The sequence below is a fragment of the Gobius niger genome (assembly GCF_951799975.1).
Source record: "Gobius niger genome assembly, chromosome: 9".
In the NCBI taxonomy this organism is placed as follows: domain Eukaryota; kingdom Metazoa; phylum Chordata; class Actinopteri; order Gobiiformes; family Gobiidae; genus Gobius; species Gobius niger.
Genome location: NC_136860.1, coordinates 1,346,622 through 1,367,610, shown reverse-complemented (window position 1 = coordinate 1,367,610; position 20,989 = coordinate 1,346,622). Strand labels below are relative to the sequence as shown.

The following is a 20,989-nucleotide window of genomic DNA, read 5'->3' as shown; positions in this document are numbered from 1 at the left end:
CCAGTACTTATGGACCTGACTGTGTCCTTCTCTTTCCATTTCTTCTTCTTCTCTCCCTTCCATCACTTTATGATCACTGATGCAACTCAAACACATTCATTATTACATCCAAAATCACCTTTATTTTATTATTTTTCTCACAGTAATGCAGGTAAACTCTTTAAGGCTAAGGTACATTTTACCAAGACGACCAAAGGAGAGACGCTGCAGGCCAAGAGGACAACACTGATCCTTCCAGATGTGTTTGAGTGAGGCCTGTAAAGTGTCTGATGGAGCGACTAAAGTGCAGATGTTGCTACAGTTTAGTACCTTTGTCTTGTGATCCTCATTTCCACCTGCAGCGTCTCCAGGCACAGGCAGAACAAGGAAATACTGCTCAGAACAATCCAAACATCTCCTTCAAAGGCAGTGGAGGCAAAGTCTGACAGTGTCACACGAGTAAACCCAGACTCACCCAAACCCTGAAGGTGCTTTACATTTAGAAAGTGCAAACATTTGGCAGAAACAAAGTCCGTAAACGTTTTCAGAACAGAACGGAAGTGCACTTAGGAGGGAAGGCTGAGCTCAAAGTGCTTTTAAAGGTCTTCTTCATCAGGAGGAAGGTCCATATCCACACTTTTCATCCACACAGGCGTCATTAACCAGGTTTTATTTTATCATAATTATATATTCAGAATGAGGAACTAGCGTAGCCACAGCGAGTAACAAGCTAATACCCCTCACAAGCCGAGATCCGGAGTTCCTTTTAAAGGCATCAACAAACAAACAAACATTCAGGTGCATTTGTGATGATATAACATGAGGCCCTTTCAAACCGCGTCACTGAGGTTCACGAGAGATTTTGTCTCATTAACGAGTTTTACTTTAGTTTTAGCCACAATGAGGCTAAAATGATGAGAAGCAGAACACATGGTCTCTCGTATAGGTCTTATAGGAGTGGGTTGTGGTCTTGTGGATGGGCGGGGTCTTGTGGATGGGCGGGGTCTTGTGGATGGGCGGGGTCTTGTGTGTGGGCGGGGTCGTGTGTGTGGCGTGGTCTTGTGTGGGTGTGGTCGTGTGTGGGTGTGGTCTTGTGTGTGGGCGGGGTCTTGTGTGTGGGCGGGGTCTTGTGTGTGGGCGGGGTCTTGTGGGTGGGCGGGGTCTCATCTGAAGGTGATGAGGTACTCGGGGTAGGCGTGGTTGTCGTGGAAGATGATGAACATGCTGGGGCGTGGTCTTGTGGGTGGGCGGGGTCTTGGGTGTGGGCGTGGTCTTGTGTGTGGGCGTGGTCGTGTGTGTGGGCGTGGTCTTGTGTGTGGGCGTGGTCTTGTGTGTGGGCGTGGTCGTGTGTGTGGGCGTGGTCTTGTGTGTGGGCGGGGTCTTGTGTGTGGGCGTGGTCTTGTGTGTGGGCGTGGTCGTGTGTGTGGGCGGGGTCTTGTGTGTGGGCGTGGTCTTGTGTGTGGGCGTGGTCTTGTGGGTGGGCGGGGTCTTGTGTGTGGGCGTGGTCTTGTGTGTGGGCGTGGTCGTGTGTGTGGGCGGGGTCTTGTGTGTGGGCGGGGTCTTGTGTGTGGGCGGGGTCGTGTGTGTGGGCGGGGTCTTGTGTGTGGGCGTGGTCTTGTGGGTGGGCGGGGTCTTGTGTGTGGGCGGGGTCTTGTGTGTGGGCGTGGTCTTGTATGTGGGCGTGGTCTTGTGGGTGGGCGGGGTCTTGTGTTAGCTCGGGGTCTCATCTGAAGGTGATGAGGTACTCGGGGTAGGCGTGGTTGTCGTGGAAGATGATGAACATGCTGGGGCTGCTGGTGTTGTCCACGACGCTGTCGAACTTCTGGATGGAGCCGCTCTTCTTCAGCGGGGCGTCGATCATCCCCTGGGCGCCGGCGGTGAAGTCTCCCGTCAGCACGGAGCACAGGTACATGAGCTTGTCCCCGTTAGCGCTGGGCCGGGAGTAGGTGTTGCTGCTGCTGTATGAGGCGTTCACCGCGAAGTACGTGCCGTTCCCGTACGCTGTGGCTGTGGACGGAGCAGAGTCAGAGATCTCGCCTCAATCTGAATTCCTACAATAATAATACAAATTAAAGCCTCAATTTCCAGGACACTTTTTTTTTGACTCCTCATGACTTTTTTCTTCCGCACCTAAAGGGGGCGCTATCGTGCTCGACATCCATCCACCTCCGCATGTCAGTTAACCATATACTCACATTCATTTTCCTGCAATAACAAGTGTAAAGGTCGTGTCAGTTTGACTGGGGGCTGTTTTTGTGCTGCTCGCCGAGCTACAGTGAGCTGCCATTACAATAAGCCCTAATACCGTAAATGCTCTAATATAGGCCGGGGCCTTTATTTACTCAAGGGCATCAGGACCAGGCCTTTATTGGAACCAGCTAATACACATGCTAACACACACGCTAACACACACGCTAACACACATGCTAACACACACGCTAACACAAGCGCTAACACGCGCTAACACACAAGCTACACACACGCTAACACACACGCTTGTGTGTTAGCGTGTGTGTAGCTTGTGTGTTAGCATGTGTGTTAGCTTGTGTGTTAGCGCTTGTGTTAGCGTGTGTGTTAGCATGTGTGTTAGCATGTGTGTTAGCGCGTTTGTTAGCCATTTATGAAGCTGTGTTGCAGATGTCAACTCCTTATAACTGTATTGTGAAGTAACTTCACTTATTGTTGTGATATTTGTATTTATTTTACTGCTAATGTTGCCGTGGCGTTACCGTTCTTGCCGGCGTAGCTGCGGTTGAAGCCGTGCTCGTTGATGAGAGGCACCGTGTCGGCGCTGGTGCCGTGGAACAGGCGGCGCTCGTTGTTGCTGTGGCCGTTTCTCTGGTCCATGGCTCGGCGCTTTATCTGCAGACTCTGCCACAGCACGGGGTTCTGGATCCGCTCGATCTGAGGAGAGTCGGGTCAGAGCTGGACCAGGAACTGAACCTGAGACTAAACCACAGGACTGACCTTGGTGATGGTCAGTTTGCACGAGGCCTTGAACATCTGCTCCACAGTGACATACTCTGGAGACCCCGGCGTCAGGGGGACGGCTCTGGTGCCGCTGGTGTTCATGTTCTCCCAGGACTCGGGCAGGTCTGAGGAGAACGACAGGCGGGTAAGACTCTGTTCACTGTGACTCATCTGACTGACCCTCTGCTCACTGTGACTCATCTCACTGACCCTCTGCTCACTGTGACTCATCTCACTGACCCTCTGCTCACTGTGTCTCATCTCACTGACCCTCTGCTCACTGTGACTCATCTTACTGACCCTCTGCACACTGTGTCTCATCTGACTGACCCTCTGCTCTCTGTGACTCATCTTACTGACCCTCTGCTCACTGTGACTCATCTTACTGACCCTCTGCTCACTGTGACTCATCTTACTGACCCTCTGCTCACTGTGACTCATCTTACTGACCCTCTGCTCACTGTGACTCATCTTACTGACCCTCTGCTCACTGTGACTCATCTTACTGACCCTCTGCTCACTGTGACTCATCTTACTGACCCTCTGCTCACTGTGACTCATCTTACTGACCCTCTGCTCACTGTGACTCACTGTGACTCATCTTACTGACCCTCTGCACACTGTGACTCATCTTACTGACCCTCTGCTCACTGTGACTCATCTTACTGACCCTCTGCTCACTGTGACTCATCTTACTGACCCTCTGCTCACTGTGACTCATCTCACTGACCCTCTGCTCACTGTGACTCATCTCACTGACCCTCTGCTCACTGTGACTCATCTCACTGACCCTCTGCTCACTGTGACTCATCTCACTGACCCTCTGCTCACTGTGTCTCATCTTACTGACCCTCTGCTCACTGTGTCTCATCTTACTGACCCTCTGCTCACTGTGTCTCATCTCACTGACCCTCTGCTCACTGTGTCTCATCTTACTGACCCTCTGCTCACTGTGTCTCATCTTACTGACCCTCTGCTCACTGTGTCTCATCTCACTGACCCTCTGCTCACTGTGTCTCACTGTGACTCATCTGACTGACCCTCTGCTCACTGTGACTCATCTTACTGACCCTCTGCTCACTGTGACTCATCTTACTGACCCTCTGCTCTCTGTGACTCATCTTACTGACCCTCTGCTCACTGTGACTCATCTTACTGACCCTCTGCTCACTGTGTCTCATCTCACTGACCCTCTGCACACTGTGTCTCACTGTGACTCATCTTACTGACCCTCTGCTCACTGTGACTCATCTTACTGACCCTCTGCTCACTGTGTCTCATCTTACTGACCCTCTGCTCACTGTGTCTCACTGTGACTCATCTCACTGACCCTCTGCTCACTGTGACTCATCTGACTGACCCTCTGCTCACTGTGACTCATCTTACTGACCCTCTGCTCACTGTGTCTCATCTCACTGACCCTCTGCTCACTGTGTCTCATCTCACTGACCCTCTGCTCACTGTGTCTCACTGTGACTCATCTGACTGACCCTCTGCTCACTGTGACTCATCTCACTGACCCTCTGCACACTGTGTCTCATCTCACTGACCCTCTGCTCACTGTGTCTCATCTCACTGACCCTCTGCTCACTGTGTCTCATCTCACTGACCCTCTGCTCACTGTGACTCATCTCACTGACCCTCTGCTCACTGTGTCTCATCTCACTGACCCTCTGCTCACTGTGACTCATCTCACTGACCCTCTGCTCACTGTGTCTCATCTCACTGACCCTCTGCTCACTGTGTCTCATCTCACTGACCCTCTGCTCACTGTGTCTCATCTCACTGACCCTCTGCTCACTGTGACTCCTCTCACTGACCCTCTGCTCACTGTGACTCATCTCACTGACCCTCTGCTCACTGTGTCTCATCTCACTGACCCTCTGCTCACTGTGACTCCTCTCACTGACCCTCTGCTCACTGTGTCTCATCTCACTGACCCTCTGCTCACTGTGACTCATCTCACTGACCCTCTGCTCACTGTGTCTCATCTCACTGACCCTCTGCTCACTGTGTCTCATCTCACTGACCCTCTGCTCACTGTGTCTCATCTCACTGACCCTCTGCTCACTGTGACTCAAATCACTGACCCTCTGCTCACTGTGACTCATCTCACTGACCCTCTGTTCACTGTGACTTGTCTCACTGACCCTCTGCTCACTGTGACTCATCTCACTGACCCTCTGCTCACTGTGACTTGTCTCACTGACCCTCTGCTCACTGTGACTCATCTCACTGACCCTCTGCTCACTGTGACTCACGCTCATCTTACTGACCCTCTGCTCACTGTGACTCATCTCACTGACCCTCTGCTCACTGTGACTCACGCTCATCTCACTGACCCTCTGCTCACTGTGACTTGTCTCACTGACCCTCTGCTCACTGTGACTCACGCTCATCTTACTGACCCTCTGCTCACTGTGACTTGTCTCACTGACCCTCTGCTCACTGTGTCTCATCTCACTGACCCTCTGCTCACTGTGACTCATCTCACTGACCCTCTGCTCACTGTGACTCATCTCACTGACCCTCTGTTCACTGTGACTCAAATCACTGACCCTCTGCTCACTGTGACTCATCTCACTGACCCTCTGCTCACTGTGTCTCATCTCACTGACCCTCTGCTCACTGTGACTCATCTCACTGACCCTCTGCTCACTGTGTCTCATCTCACTGACCCTCTGCTCACTGTGACTCATCTCACTGACCCTCTGCTCACTGTGACTCATCTCACTGACCCTCTGCTCACTGTGTCTCATCTCACTGACCCTCTGCTCACTGTGACTCAAATCACTGACCCTCTGCTCACTGTGACTCATCTCACTGACCCTCTGTTCACTGTGACTCAAATCACTGACCCTCTGCTCACTGTGACTCATCTCACTGACCCTCTGCTCACTGTGACTCATCTCACTGACCCTCTGTTCACTGTGACTCAAATCACTGACCCTCTGCTCACTGTGACTCATCTTACTGACCCTCTGCTCACTGTGTCTCATCTCACTGACCCTCTGCTCACTGTGACTCATCTCACTGACCCTCTGCACACTGTGACTCATCTCACTGACCCTCTGCTCACTGTGTCTCACTGTGACTCATCTCACTGACCCTCTGCTCACTGTGACTCATCTCACTGACCCTCTGCTCACTGTGACTCATCTCACTGACCCTCTGCTCACTGTGTCTCATCTCACTGACCCTCTGCTCACTGTGACTCATCTCACTGACCCTCTGCTCACTGTGTCTCATCTCACTGACCCTCTGCTCACTGTGACTCAAATCACTGACCCTCTGTTCACTGTGACTCATCTCACTGACCCTCTGTTCACTGTGACTCAAATCACTGACCCTCTGCTCACTGTGACTCATCTCACTGACCCTCTGTTCACTGTGACTCAAATCACTGACCCTCTGCTCACTGTGACTCAAATCACTGACCCTCTGCTCACTGTGTCTCATCTCACTGACCCTCTGCTCACTGTGTCTCATCTCACTGACCCTCTGCTCACTGTGTCTCATCTCACTGACCCTCTGCTCACTGTGACTCATCTCACTGACCCTCTGCTCACTGTGTCTCATCTCACTGACCCTCTGCTCACTGTGACTCACGCTCATCTCACTGACCCTCTGCTCACTGTGACTCATCTCACTGACCCTCTGCTCACTGTGTCTCACTGTGACTCATCTCACTGACCCTCTGCTCACTGTGTCTCACTGTGACTCATCTCACTGACCCTCTGCTCACTGTGACTCATCTGACTGACCCTCTGCTCACTGTGACTCATCTGACTGACCCTCTGCTCACTGTGACTCATCTTACTGACCCTCTGCTCACTGTGTCTCACTGTGACTCATCTCACTGACCCTCTGCTCACTGTGACTCATCTGACTGACCCTCTGCTCACTGTGACTCATCTGACTGACCCTCTGCTCACTGTGACTCATCTTACTGACCCTCTGCTCACTGTGACTCATCTGACTGACCCTCTGCTCACTGTGACTCATCTCACTGACCCTCTGCTCACTGTGACTCATCTGACTGACCCTCTGCTCACTGTGACTCATCTTACTGACCCTCTGCTCACTGTGACTCATCTCACTGACCCTCTGCTCACTGTGACTCATCTCACTGACCCTCTGCTCACTGTGACTCATCTGACTGACCCTCTGCTCACTGTGACTCATCTGACTGACCCTCTGCTCACTGTGACTCATCTCACTGACCCTCTGCTCACTGTGACTCATCTGACTGACCCTCTGCTCACTGTGACTCATCTTACTGACCCTCTGCTCACTGTGACTCATCTCACTGACCCTCTGCTCACTGTGACTCATCTGACTGACCCTCTGCTCACTGTGACTCATCTCACTGACCCTCTGCTCACTGTGACTCATCTTACTGACCCTCTGCTCACTGTGACTCATCTGACTGACCCTCTGCTCACTGTGACTCATCTCACTGACCCTCTGCTCACTGTGACTCAAATCACTGACCCTCTGCTCACTGTGACTCAAATCACTGACCCTCTGCTCACTGTGACTCATCTCACTGACCCTCTGCTCACTGTGACTCATCTCACTGACCCTCTGCTCACTGTGACTCAAATCACTGACCCTCTGCTCACTGTGACTCATCTTACTGACCCTCTGCTCACTGTGACTCACACTCATCTCACTGACCCTCTGCTCACTGTGACTCATCTCACTGACCCTCTGCTCACTGTGACTCATCTGACTGACCCTCTGCTCACTGTGACTCATCTCACTGACCCTCTGCTCACTGTGACTCATCTCACTGACCCTCTGCTCACTGTGACTCATCTTACTGACCCTCTGCTCACTGTGACTCATCTCACTGACCCTCTGCTCACTGTGACTCATCTCACTGACCCTCTGCTCACTGTGACTCAAATCACTGACCCTCTGCTCACTGTGTCTCATCTTACTGACCCTCTGCTCACTGTGTCTCATCTCACTGACCCTCTGCACACTGTGACTCATCTCACTGACCCTCTGCTCACTGTGTCTCATCTTACTGACCCTCTGCTCACTGTGACTCATCTTACTGACCCTCTGCTCACTGTGACTCATCTCACTGACCCTCTGCTCACTGTGTCTCATCTCACTGACCCTCTGCTCACTGTGTCTCATCTTACTGACCCTCTGCTCACTGTGACTCATCTCACTGACCCTCTGCTCACTGTGACTCATCTCACTGACCCTCTGCTCACTGTGACTCATCTCACTGACCCTCTGCTCACTGTGACTCATCTTACTGACCCTCTGCTCACTGTGACTCATCTCACTGACCCTCTGCTCACTGTGTCTCATCTCACTGACCCTCTGCTCACTGTGTCTCATCTTACTGACCCTCTGCTCACTGTGACTCATCTCACTGACCCTCTGCTCACTGTGACTCATCTCACTGACCCTCTGCTCACTGTGTCTCATCTCACTGACCCTCTGCACACTGTGTCTCATCTTACTGACCCTCTGCTCACTGTGACTCATCTCACTGACCCTCTGCTCACTGTGTCTCATCTCACTGACCCTCTGCTCACTGTGACTCACGCTCATCTCACTGACCCTCTGCTCACTGTGTCTCATCTTACTGACCCTCTGCTCACTGTGACTCATCTCACTGACCCTCTGCTCTGTGTGTCTCATCTTACTGACCCTCTGCTCACTGTGAATCATCTTACTGACCCTCTGCTCACTGTGACTCATCTTACTGACCCTCTGCTCACTGTGACTCACACTCATCTCACTGACCCTCTGCTCACTGTGACTCACACTCATCTCACTGACCCTCTGCTCACTGTGACTCATCTTACTGACCCTCTGCTCACTGTGACTCATCTCACTGACCCTCTGCTCACTGTGACTCATCTTACTGACCCTCTGCTCACTGTGTCTCATCTTACTGACCCTCTGCTCACTGTGACTCATCTTACTGACCCTCTGCTCACTGTGTCTCATCTTACTGACCCTCTGCTCACTGTGTCTCATCTTACTGACCCTCTGCTCACTGTGACTCATCTTACTGACCCTCTGCTCACTGTGTCTCATCTTACTGACCCTCTGCTCACTGTGTCTCATCTCACTGACCCTCTGCTCACTGTGTCTCATCTCACTGACCCTCTGCTCACTGTGACTCATCTCACTGACCCTCTGCTCACTGTGACTCATCTCACTGACCCTCTGCTCACTGTGACTCATCTTACTGACCCTCTGCTCACTGTGACTCATCTTACTGACCCTCTGCTCACTGTGACTCATCTCACTGACCCTCTGCTCACTGTGACTCATCTCACTGACCCTCTGCTCACTGTGACTCATCTTACTGACCCTCTGCTCACTGTGACTCATCTTACTGACCCTCTGCTCACTGTGTCTCATCTCACTGACCCTCTGCTCACTGTGTCTCATCTTACTGACCCTCTGCTCACTGTGACTCATCTCACTGACCCTCTGCTCACTGTGACTCATCTCACTGACCCTCTGCTCACTGTGACTCATCTCACTGACCCTCTGCTCACTGTGACTCATCTCACTGACCCTCTGCTCACTGTGACTCGTCTCACTGACCCTCTGCTCACTGTGACTCACACTCATCTCACTGACCCTCTGCTCACTGTGACTCACACTCATCTCACTGACCCTCTGCTCACTGTGACTCACACTCATCTCACTGACCCTCTGCTCACTGTGACTCATCTCACTGACCCTCTGCACACTGTGACTCATCTTACTGACCCTCTGCTCACTGTGACTCATCTCACTGACCCTCTGCACACTGTGACTCATCTTACTGACCCTCTGCTCACTGTGACTCATCTCACTGACCCTCTGCACACTGTGACTCATCTTACTGACCCTCTGCACACTGTGACTCATCTTACTGACCCTCTGCTCACTGTGACTCATCTCACTGACCCTCTGCTCACTGTGACTCATCTCACTGACCCTCTGCTCACTGTGACTCACCGCTCATCTTGTTGATCCTCTGCTCACTGTGACTCGTCTCACTGACCCTCTGCTCACTGTGACTCACCGCTCATCTTGTTGATCCTCTGCTCACTGTGACTCATCTCACTGACCCTCTGCTCACTGTGACTCACCGCTCATCTTGTTGATCCTCTGCACACTGAGGCTGACTCCGCCCCTGGAGGCGGGGCCTTTGGGCAGCTTCACGGTGTACTCCTGCCCGTTCAGCTTGACCTTGACCTCCTTCAGGTTCTTCTCCAGCGCCTGCTCCAGCTCGTAGTTGGTCTTGGCGTCGAAGCTTTTGTAGTCGTCTCCGGTGCGCGCGTACTGCCAGTCCACCATCGCGCTCAGCAGCGCCGCCTTCTGGCTCAGGTCCTCCTCGTGCCGCGCCGCCTTCAGCATCTCGTGGATCTTGTTGGTGACGTCGGGCACCTCGATGGCCAGCCCCTCCACAGTGATGCTGCCCCGCCCGCTGGCCGCCTCCACGCGGATGCCCACGCCCGTGCGGCGCTGGAGCTCCACCAGCTGCTGCCGGGCCTCGGCGCTCAGGCTCAGGACGCTCTCGTCTGGGATGGGGACGCTCGCCAGGTTCTTGGACAGAATGGAGTTGATTTTCTTTTTAGCGGCGCTGACTTTGGAGGCGGAGTCTCCGCAGATGTGGAAGCACAAAGGGGCGGGTTTAACAGCCTCAATCACAAAGTCACCGCCCGACGCCGGTTTCTGCGGCGACGCCGGAGCGAAGATCGCTGCGGAGGGAGAGGAAACGGTTACTAATCTAAAAGGCTTTGAGAGAAAACGGTCCAACACAAGAACCTCTCTGGAGCTCATTAGAACCTCTCTGGAGCTCATTAGAACCTCTCTGGAGCTCATTAGAACCTCTCTGGAGCTTATTAGAACCTCTCTGGGCTCATTAGAACCTCTCTGGGCTCATTAGAACCTCTCTGGAGCTCATTAGAACCTCTCTGGAGCTCATTAGAACCTCTCTGGAGCTTATTAGAACCTCTCTGGGCTCATTAGAACCTCTCTGGAGCTCATTATATCATTATACAACAAATACTGAATGATAAATATAGTTTCTACTAAATAAAGATACAAAGACATGGAGAGGAGCCAAAGTGGTTCAACAGCCCATAAATACATGAATAACGGAGAATGCTAACATGATGCTACATTAGCATCAGGCTAATGCTAACGGTTAGCTAGCGCTTGCTACAACTGCCGTTTTTTCACTATTACTGAACAATCTGCTGTGAGAAAATATCCATATGGGCCCGATTTAGACTTGACTATATATGTGATAAATAAGTTGATATTCCAACAGAAAATGGTTGAAAAGAGTGAAAAATTATGTTTCTCTAAAGATTCTATTTTCCCCCTGGGTGAAGCCACGCCCCTTCTCTGACGCGATGCCGTCTGTATCTATGGTGTCCCTCTCTGAAGCGTGTGGGCGGGACACAGATCCGGCGTGGACCATGTGGTTGAACATCCACAGGACACAGCAGCTCCTGACGTGTGCTGAGATGTTTCGTGTGAATGTGGTCACTTACACTTGATCCTCCCGGCGAGCGCCCCCAGCACGCCGGTCTCCTTCGGCTTGTCCGGGGCGGCGTTCTGCTGCTGACCGCTGGGGGTGGCGGCGCGGTGCTGCAGACTGTCGTGGAAGTCTTTGAGCATCGGCTTCTGGAAGATCACCACCTTCACGGTTTTCAGAGAGCTGCTGGGGTTTGTGGTCAGGACGTCGATCACCGCGTCAAACATGGCGTCTGCGACTCCTCGCGCCGCGACGCTGCCCTGACCTGCAGGCAGAGGTCACACGCTGAACTTTAACTCTGTGGAGCTCACCATCTCAGGGGGGCGGGGCTACCTGTGCTGATGGGGGCGGGGCTACCTGTGCTGATGGCGGAGGGGGCGAGGTTGCCTGTGCTGATGGGGGCGGGATTACCTGTGCCGAAGGCAGGAGGGGGCGGGGTTACCTGTGCCGATGGGGGCGGGGTTACCTGTGCCGATGGGGGCGGGGTTACCTGTGCCGATGGGGGCGGGGTTACCTGTGCCGATGGGGGCGGGGTTACCTGTGCCGATGGGGGCGGGGTTACCTGTGCCGATGGGGGCGGGGTTACCTGTGCCAATGGGGGCGGGGTTACCTGTGCCCATGGGGGCGGGGTTACCTGTGCCCATGGGGGCGGGGTTACCTGTGCCGATGGGGGCGGGGTTACCTGTGCCAATGGGGGCGGGGTTACCTGTGCCCATGGGGGCGGGGTTACCTGTGCCCATGGGGGCGGGGTTACCTGTGCCCATGGGGGCGGGGTTACCTGTGCCCATGGGGGCGGGGTTACCTGTGCTGATGGGGGCGGGGTTACCTGTGCCAATGGGGGCGGGGTTACCTGTGCTGATGGGGGCGGGGTTACCTGTGCCAATGGGGGCGGGGTTACCTGTGCTGATGGGGGCGGGGTTACCTGTGCCAATGGGGGCGGGGTTACCTGTGCCGATGGGGGCGGGGTTACCTGTGCTGATGGGGGCGGGGTTACCTGTGCCCATGGGGGCGGGGTTACCTGTGCCGATGGCGGTTAGGGGGCGGGGTTACCTGTGCCCATGGGGGCGGGGTTACCTGTGCCGATGGCGGCGGGGTTACCTGCGCCGATGGGGGCGGGGTTACCTGTGCCCATGGGGGCGGGGTTACCTGTGCCCATGGGGGCGGGGTTACCTGTGCCCATGGGGGCGGGGTTACCTGTGCCCATGGGGGCGGGGTTACCTGTGCCCATGGGGGCGGGGTTACCTGTGCCGATGGCGGGGAAGGCCACAGAGCGGAGCTGGTGTTTGGTGCACAGCATCAGGGCGTCTCTCACTGAGACCTGGATCTTGCCGAGGTCGGTCTGTCCCACCAGGTGCAGGATCTTCTGACAGCGCAGGTTCCCCGGCTGCGTCAGGATCATCCCGTCATTGGGCTGAGCGCCTGAGAGGTCACAGAGGTCACAGAGGTCAGAGGTCACAGAGGTCAGACTCTGGAGGACACCACCAGCAGAGTGGTAGATCTTACCCAGGGTGAGACACTCCTTCTCCACGGCGGGACCTGCTGCCTCCAGGATGGCCTTGGACACTCCTTCACAAACGCAGGAGTGAGTGATTAAAGCCACAGAGCGGATCAGCACAGGTTAAAGCTACTGAGATGTTCCACACTGATGCTTTACACTGAAAGTTTCCATATTTACCAGACTTTAGGGAGAACTTCTCATTGGATGAGTTAACGATGACGTCAGTGGTTTCCTTGGTGATGTCACCGGTGACCACCTGCACCGAGACTCCGCCCATTTTGGTCTCGTGCGATGAAGACGTTGACACGACTTTAGAGAAGACTCCTGTAAACGGAGATAAATACATTTGACTATGAGTTTCACAACCTCGATGCTGGAAGAACAACATGGCCACTCTTCACTTTCACACACTGACATGTTTGGTATCCATGTGTAGCACGCATTATGTAGATTATGTTTTACCTTAGTCTCTTCTCCCTGATGGAACCCGCTTAATATTACCTTGAGGATTGTTTCATCCCTGATAAATAACTAGTTCATTAGGCTGTGTGGTTCGTGTACCTCCAGGGGGCGCTGCTGCGGCCGCTGCAGAACTGCCTCCTGCTTTAGGAAACTTCTTCTGAAACTCGTCACTGAAAACCTGAGGGAAAAAGTCAGTTTAACCTGCTTATATGGACCATAACAGTGAAATACTCTGATTCTTATGGAACTTTCTGAGTCTGAAACATTTCCATCGCTTTGTTGCTCTAAAACATGATTGTCCTGACGGGATTTTTCTCTCCATTTAATGCCCATTTTCCTATATTTTCATTCTTTTTACAATTTTTTTCTTTTTTTTTTCTTTCCGAGATCAGTGCAATATTTTACTAAACCATTTCAGTGTGATCCAATAGATTTATACAAGATACAAAGAAAACATAAATAAACAAAGCAAAAAAAACTAAATTAGGCAAATTATGATTGAAACGTAACTTTTACCCATTTTCTTTTTTTTTTTTACTTCACATAAGTTACCAACAAACAAGACAATCTATGAGGTTTTTCCTCTCATGTCCCGCCCACTTCCCTTTAACAAAACACACCACAATAAAAAAAAGCTAAATAATAATAACAATAATAAAAGAAGAAAATGAATCAAAATAAATAAATAATGTTAGAAAATGCATTGTTACACTTAGCACTATGGATAGCAGTAATAATCATAGGGATGTCATGGTCGTTTTTTTTTGTTTTTCCTTTCTTTACACCATTATTATTATCATTATATTATTATTATGTTAAGAATATTAATAATTACTGTTTCATTGTTTTTCTCTCCAGTTTCATTCCATTATTTTATTCCACTTTCTTTCTTATTATTGGGGGGCTTATGGTTGAAAAGGGGGCCGTCCCTGAAAGGAACATGTGACCCAGCTCTGAGGATGAATGAACATGTGACCCAGCTCTGAGGATGAATGAACATGTGACCCAGCTCTGAGGATGAATGAACATGTGACCCAGCTCTGAGGATGAATGAACATGTGACCCAGCTCTGAGGATGAATGAACATGTGACCCAGCTCTGAGGATGAATGAACATGTGACCCAGCTCTGAGGATGAATGAACATGTGACCCAGCTCTGAGGATAAATGAACATGTGACCCAGCTCTGAGGATAAATGAACATGTGACCCAGCTCTGAGGATAAATGAACATGTGACCCAGCTCTGAGGATAAATGAACGTGTGACCCAGCTCTGAGGATAAATGAACGTGTGACCCAGCTCTGAGGATGAATGAACATGTGACCCAGCTCTGAGGATAAATGAACGTGTGACCCAGCTCTGAGGATAAATGAACGTGTGACCCAGCTCTGAGGATGAATGAACATGTGACCCAGCTCTGAGGATGAATGAACATGTGACCCAGCTCTGAGGATAAATGAACATGTGACCCAGCTCTGAGGATGAATGAACGTGTGACCCAGCTCTGAGGATAAATGAACGTGTGACCCAGCTCTGAGGATAAATGAACGTGTGACCCAGCTCTGAGGATGAATGACAGTACCAGGAGGATAACTCTCTGACCTGGATGGTCTGGGCGTCTCCGGGGAACAGCACCACCTGGACGCGCCGCAGGTTCTTGGGCGTCTTGCGGCTGATCTCCAGGACGTTCTCCAGGAGCAGGGCCCAGACCTCGGGGCGGGGGAAGCCCAGGTTCCCGGTGCCCATCGCGGAGAAGGAGATGGAGGTCATTCCCAAGGCTTCAGCTTTGGAGAGACAGTCCCTGAAGACACCATCGAGCAGCTGCAGGAGCCACAGGGATCAGTCAGGCTCTTTACCATCAACAGTCAGGCTCTTTACTATCAAGTCAGGCTCTTTACTATCAACAGTCAGGCTCTTTACTATCAACAGTCAGGCTCTTTACTATCAACAGTCAGGCTCTTTACTATCAACAGTCAGGCTCTTCACTATCAACAGTCAGGCTCTTTACTATCAACAGTCAGGCTCTTTACTATCAACAGTCAGGCTCTTTACTATCAACAGTCAGGCTCTTTATTATCAACAGTCAGGCTCTTTACTATCAACAGTCAGGCTCTTCATTATCAACAGTCAGGCTCTTTACTATCAACAGTCAGGCTCTTTATTATCAACAGTCAGGCTCTTTACTATCAACAGTCAGGCTCTTCATTATCAACAGTCAGGCTCTTCACTATCAACAGTCAGGCTCTTCACTATCAACAGTCAGGCTCTTCATTATCAACAGTCAGGCTCTTTATTATCAACAGTCAGGCTCTTCACTATCAACAGTCAGGCTCTTTACTATCAACAGTCAGGCTCTTCATTATCAACAGTCAGGCTCTTCATTATCAACAGTCAGGCTCTTTACTATCAACAGTCAGGCTCTTCATTATCAACAGTCAGGCTCTTTACTATCAACAGTCAGGCTCTTTATTATCAACAGTCAGGCTCTTTACTATCAACAGTCAGGCTCTTCATTATCAACAGTCAGGCTCTTCACTATCAACAGTCAGGCTCTTCACTATCAACAGTCAGGCTCTTCATTATCAACAGTCAGGCTCTTTATTATCAACAGTCAGGCTCTTCACTATCAACAGTCAGGCTCTTTACTATCAACAGTCAGGCTCTTTACTATCAACAGTCAGGCTCTTCATTATCAACAGTCAGGCTCTTTACTATCAACAGTCAGGCTCTTCATTATCAACAGTCAGGCTCTTTACTATCAACAGTCAGGCTCTTTATTATCAACAGTCAGGCTCTTTACTATCAACAGTCAGGCTCTTCATTATCAACAGTCAGGCTCTTTACTATCAACAGTCAGGCTCTTCATTATCAACAGTCAGGCTCTTCACTATCAACAGTCAGGCTCTTTATTATCAACAGTCAGGCTCTTTACTATCAACAGTCAGGCTCTTTACTATCAACAGTCAGGCTCTTTATTATCAACAGTCAGGCTCTTTACTATCAACAGTCAGGCTCTTCACTATCAACAATCAGGCTCTTCATTATCAACAGTCAGGCTCTTCATTATCAACAGTCAGGCTCTTTATTATCAACAGTCAGGCTCTTTACTATCAACAGTCAGGCTCTTTACTATCAACAGTCAGGCTCTTTACTATCAACAGTCAGGCTCTTTACTATCAACAGTCAGGCTCTTTACTATCAACAGTCAGGCTCTTTACTATCAACAGTCAGGCTCTTCACTATCAACAGTCAGGCTCTTTACTATCAACAGTCAGGCTCTTCATTATCAACAGTCAGGCTCTTCATTATCAACAGTCAGGCTCTTTACTATCAACAGTCAGGCTCTTTATTATCAACAGTCAGGCTCTTCATTATCAACAGTCAGGCTCTTTACTATCAACAGTCAGGCTCTTCATTATCAACAGTCAGGCTCTTCACTATCAACAGTCAGGCTCTTTACTATCAACAGTCAGGCTCTTCATTATCAACAGTCAGGCTCTTTATTATCAACAGTCAGGCTCTTTACTATCAACAGTCAGGCTCTTTAATATCAACAGTCAGGCTCTTTATTATCAACAGTCAGGCTCTTTACTATCAACAGTCAGGCTCTTTATTATCAACAGTCAGGCTCTTTATTATCAACAGTCAGGCTCTTTACTATCAACAGTCAGGCTCTTTATTATCAACAGTCAGGCTCTTTATTATCAACAGTCAGGCTCTTTATTATCAACAGTCAGGCTCTTTACTATCAACAGTCAGGCTCTTCATTATCAACAGTCAGGCTCTTTATTATCAACAGTCAGGCTCTTTACTATCAACAGTCAGGCTCTTCATTATCAACAGTCAGGCTCTTTACTATCAACAGTCAGGCTCTTTATTATCAACGGTCAGGCTCTTTACTATCAACAGTCAGGCTCTTTACTATCAACAGTCAGGCTCTTTAATATCAACAGTCAGGCTCTTTATTATCAACAGTCAGGCTCTTTATTATCAACAGTCAGGCTCTTCATTATCAACAGTCAGGCTCTTTATTATCAACAGTCAGGCTCTTTATTATCAACAGTCAGGCTCTTCATTATCAACAGTCAGGCTCTTTATTATCAACAGTCAGGCTCTTTATTATCAACAGTCAGGCTCTTTACTATCAACAGTCAGGCTCTTCATTATCAACAGTCAGGCTCTTTATTATCAACAGTCAGGCTCTTTACTATCAACAGTCAGGCTCTTTATTATCAACAGTCAGGCTCTTCATTATCAACAGTCAGGCTCTTTATTATCAACAGTCAGGCTCTTTACTATCAACAGTCAGGCTCTTTATTATCAACAGTCAGGCTCTTTACTATCAACAGTCAGGCTCTTTAATATCAACAGTCAGGCTCTTTATTATCAACAGTCAGGCTCTTTACTATCAACAGTCAGGCTCTTCACTATCAACAGTCAGGCTCTTTACTATCAACAGTCAGGCTCTTTATTATCAACAGTCAGGCTCTTTATTATCAACAGTCAGGCTCTTTACTATCAACAGTCAGGCTCTTCATTATCAACAGTCAGGCTCTTTATTATCAACAGTCAGGCTCTTTACTATCAACAGTCAGGCTCTTCACTATCAACAGTCAGGCTCTTTACTATCAACAGTCAGGCTCTTTATTATCAACAGTCAGGCTCTTTACTATCAACAGTCAGGCTCTTTACCATCAACAGTCAGGCTCTTTATTATCAACAGTCAGGCTCTTTACTATCAACAGTCAGGCTCTTCACTATCAACAGTCAGGCTCTTTACTATCAACAGTCAGGCTCTTTACTATCAACAGTCAGGCTCTTTACTATCAACAGTCAGGCTCTTTATTATCAACAGTCAGGCTCTTTATTATCAACAGTCAGGCTCTTTACTATCAACAGTCAGGCTCTTTATTATCAACAGTCAGGCTCTTTACTATCAACAGTCAGGCTCTTTATTATCAACAGTCAGGCTCTTTACTATCAATAGTCAGGCTCTTTATTATCAACAGTCAGGCTCTTTACTATCAACAGTCAGGCTCTTCATTATCAACAGTCAGGCTCTTTATTATCAACAGTCAGGCTCTTTATTATCAACAGTCAGGCTCTTTACTATCAACAGTCAGGCTCTTTATTATCAACAGTCAGGCTCTTTACTATCAACAGTCAGGCTCTTTACTATCAACAGTCAGGCTCTTTATTATCAACAGTCAGGCTCTTTATTATCAACAGTCAGGCTCTTTACTATCAACAGTCAGACTCTTTATTATCAACAGTCAGGCTCTTTACTATCAACAGTCAGGCTCTTTATTATCAACAGTCAGGCTCTTCACTATCAACAGTCAGGCTCTTTACCATCAACAGTCAGGCTCTTTATTATCAACAGTCAGGCTCTTTACTATCAACAGTCAGGCTCTTTACTATCAACAGTCAGGCTCTTTATTATCAACAGTCAGGCTCTTTATTATCAACAGTCAGGCTCTTTACTATCAACAGTCAGGCTCTTCACTATCAACAGTCAGACTCTTTATTATCAACAGTCAGGCTCTTTATTATCAACAGTCAGGCTCTTTACTATCAACAGTCAGGCTCTTTATTATCAACAGTCAGGCTCTTCACTATCAACAGTCAGGCTCTTTACTATCAACAGTCAGGCTCTTTACTATCAACGGTCAGGCTCTTTACTATCAACAGTCAGACTCTTTATTATCAACAGTCAGGCTCTTTACTATCAACGGTCAGGCTCTTTACTATCAACAGTCAGGCTCTTTATTATCAACAGTCAGGCTCTTTATTATCAACAGTCAGGCTCTTTACTATCAACAGTCAGGCTCTTCACTATCAACAGTCAGGCTCTTTACTATCAACAGTCAGGCTCTTTATTATCAACAGTCAGGCTCTTTATTATCAACAGTCAGGCTCTTTACTATCAACAGTCAGGCTCTTCATTATCAACAGTCAGGCTCTTTACTATCAACAGTCAGGCTCTTTACTATCAACAGTCAGGCTCTTTATTATCAACAGTCAGGCTCTTTATTATCAACAGTCAGGCTCTTTACTATCAACAGTCAGGCTCTTTACTATCAACAGTCAGGCTCTTTATTATCAACAGTCAGGCTCTTCACTATCAACAGTCAGGCTCTTTACTATCAAGTCAGGCTCTTCATTATCAACAGTCAGGCTAATTATTATCAAGTCAGGCTCTTCACTATCAACAGTCAGGCTCTTTACTATCAACAGTCAGGCTCTTCATTATCAACAGTCAGGCTCTTTACTATCAAGTCAGGCTCTTCATTATCAACAGTCAGGCTATTTATTATCAAGTCAGGCTCTTCACTATCAACAGTCAGGCTCTTTACTATCAACAGTCAGGCTCTTTATTATCAACAGTCAGGCTCTTCATTATCAACAGTCAGGCTCTTTACTATCAACAGTCAGGCTCTTCACTATCAACAGTCAGGCTCTTTACTATCAACAGTCAGGCTCTTTATTATCAACAGTCAGGCTCTTCATTATCAACAGTCAGGCTCTTTACTATCAACAGTCAGGCTCTTTACTATCAACAGTCAGGCTCTTTATTATCAACAGTCAGGCTCTTTACTATCAACAGTCAGGCTCTTTACTATCAACAGTCAGACTCTTTATTATCAACAGTCAGGCTCTTCATTATCAACAGTCAGGCTCTTTACTATCAACAGTCAGGCTCTTTACTATCAACAGTCAGGCTCTTTACTATCAACAGTCAGGCTCTTTACTATCAACAGTCAGGCTCTTTACTATCAACAGTCAGGCTCTTTATTATCAACAGTCAGGCTCTTTACTATCAACAGTCAGGCTCTTTACTATCAACAGTCAGGCTCTTTACTATCAACAGTCAGGCTCTTCATTATCAACAGTCAGGCTCTTCACTATCAACAGTCAGGCTCTTTATTATCAACAGTCAGGCTCTTTACTATCAACAGTCAGGCTCTTTACTATCAACAGTCAGACTCTTTACTATCAACAGTCAGACTCTTTATTATCAACAGTCAGGCTCTTTACTATCAACAGTCAGGCTCTTTACTATCAACAGTCAGGCTCTTTATTATCAACAGTCAGGCTCTTTACTATCAACAGTCAGGCTCTTTATTATCAACAGTCAGGCTCTTCATTATCAACAGTCAGGCTCTTCACTATCAACAGTCAGGCTCTTTATTATCAACAGTCAGGCTCTTCACTATCAACAGTCAGGCTCTTTATTATCAACAGTCAGGCTCTTTACTATCAACAGTCAGGCTCTTTACCATCAACAGTCAGGCTCTTCACTATCAACAGTCAGGCTCTTTACTATCAACAGTCAGGCTCTTTACTATCAACAGTCAGGCTCTTTACTATCAACAGTCAGGCTCTTTACTATCAACAGTCAGGCTCTTCATTATCAACAGTCAGGCTCTTTACTATTAACAGTCAGGCTCTTTATTATCAACAGTCAGGCTCTTCACTATCAGGGTTAGTAGGTTTCACAGTGACATGAACTACAGGGTTAGTGAGTTCTACAGTGAGATGAACTACAGGGTTAGTGAGTT

At 48.9% G+C, this 20,989-nt stretch overlaps 1 protein-coding gene across 1 annotated transcript in view; it reads right to left on the bottom strand.

The window, feature by feature from the left end:
- Positions 1-1,660: 1,660 nt before the first annotated feature.
- parp14rs1 (poly(ADP-ribose) polymerase family member 14-related sequence 1) overlaps positions 1,661-20,989 on the bottom strand; it is a 38,089-nt gene continuing 18,760 nt past the window's right edge. Inside the window, exons 9-18 of the mRNA XM_079563735.1 lie at positions 15,030-15,248; positions 13,527-13,605; positions 13,143-13,289; positions 12,971-13,033; positions 12,710-12,886; positions 11,484-11,732; positions 10,071-10,682; positions 2,947-3,074; positions 2,709-2,883; positions 1,661-1,986 (exon numbers count right to left, since the gene is read on the bottom strand). Of these exons, the coding sequence (XP_079419861.1) occupies positions 1,703-1,986; positions 2,709-2,883; positions 2,947-3,074; positions 10,071-10,682; positions 11,484-11,732; positions 12,710-12,886; positions 12,971-13,033; positions 13,143-13,289; positions 13,527-13,605; positions 15,030-15,248 (2,133 nt within the window). The 3' untranslated portion in view covers positions 1,661-1,702. The remainder of the gene's footprint in view (positions 1,987-2,708; positions 2,884-2,946; positions 3,075-10,070; positions 10,683-11,483; positions 11,733-12,709; positions 12,887-12,970; positions 13,034-13,142; positions 13,290-13,526; positions 13,606-15,029; positions 15,249-20,989) is intronic.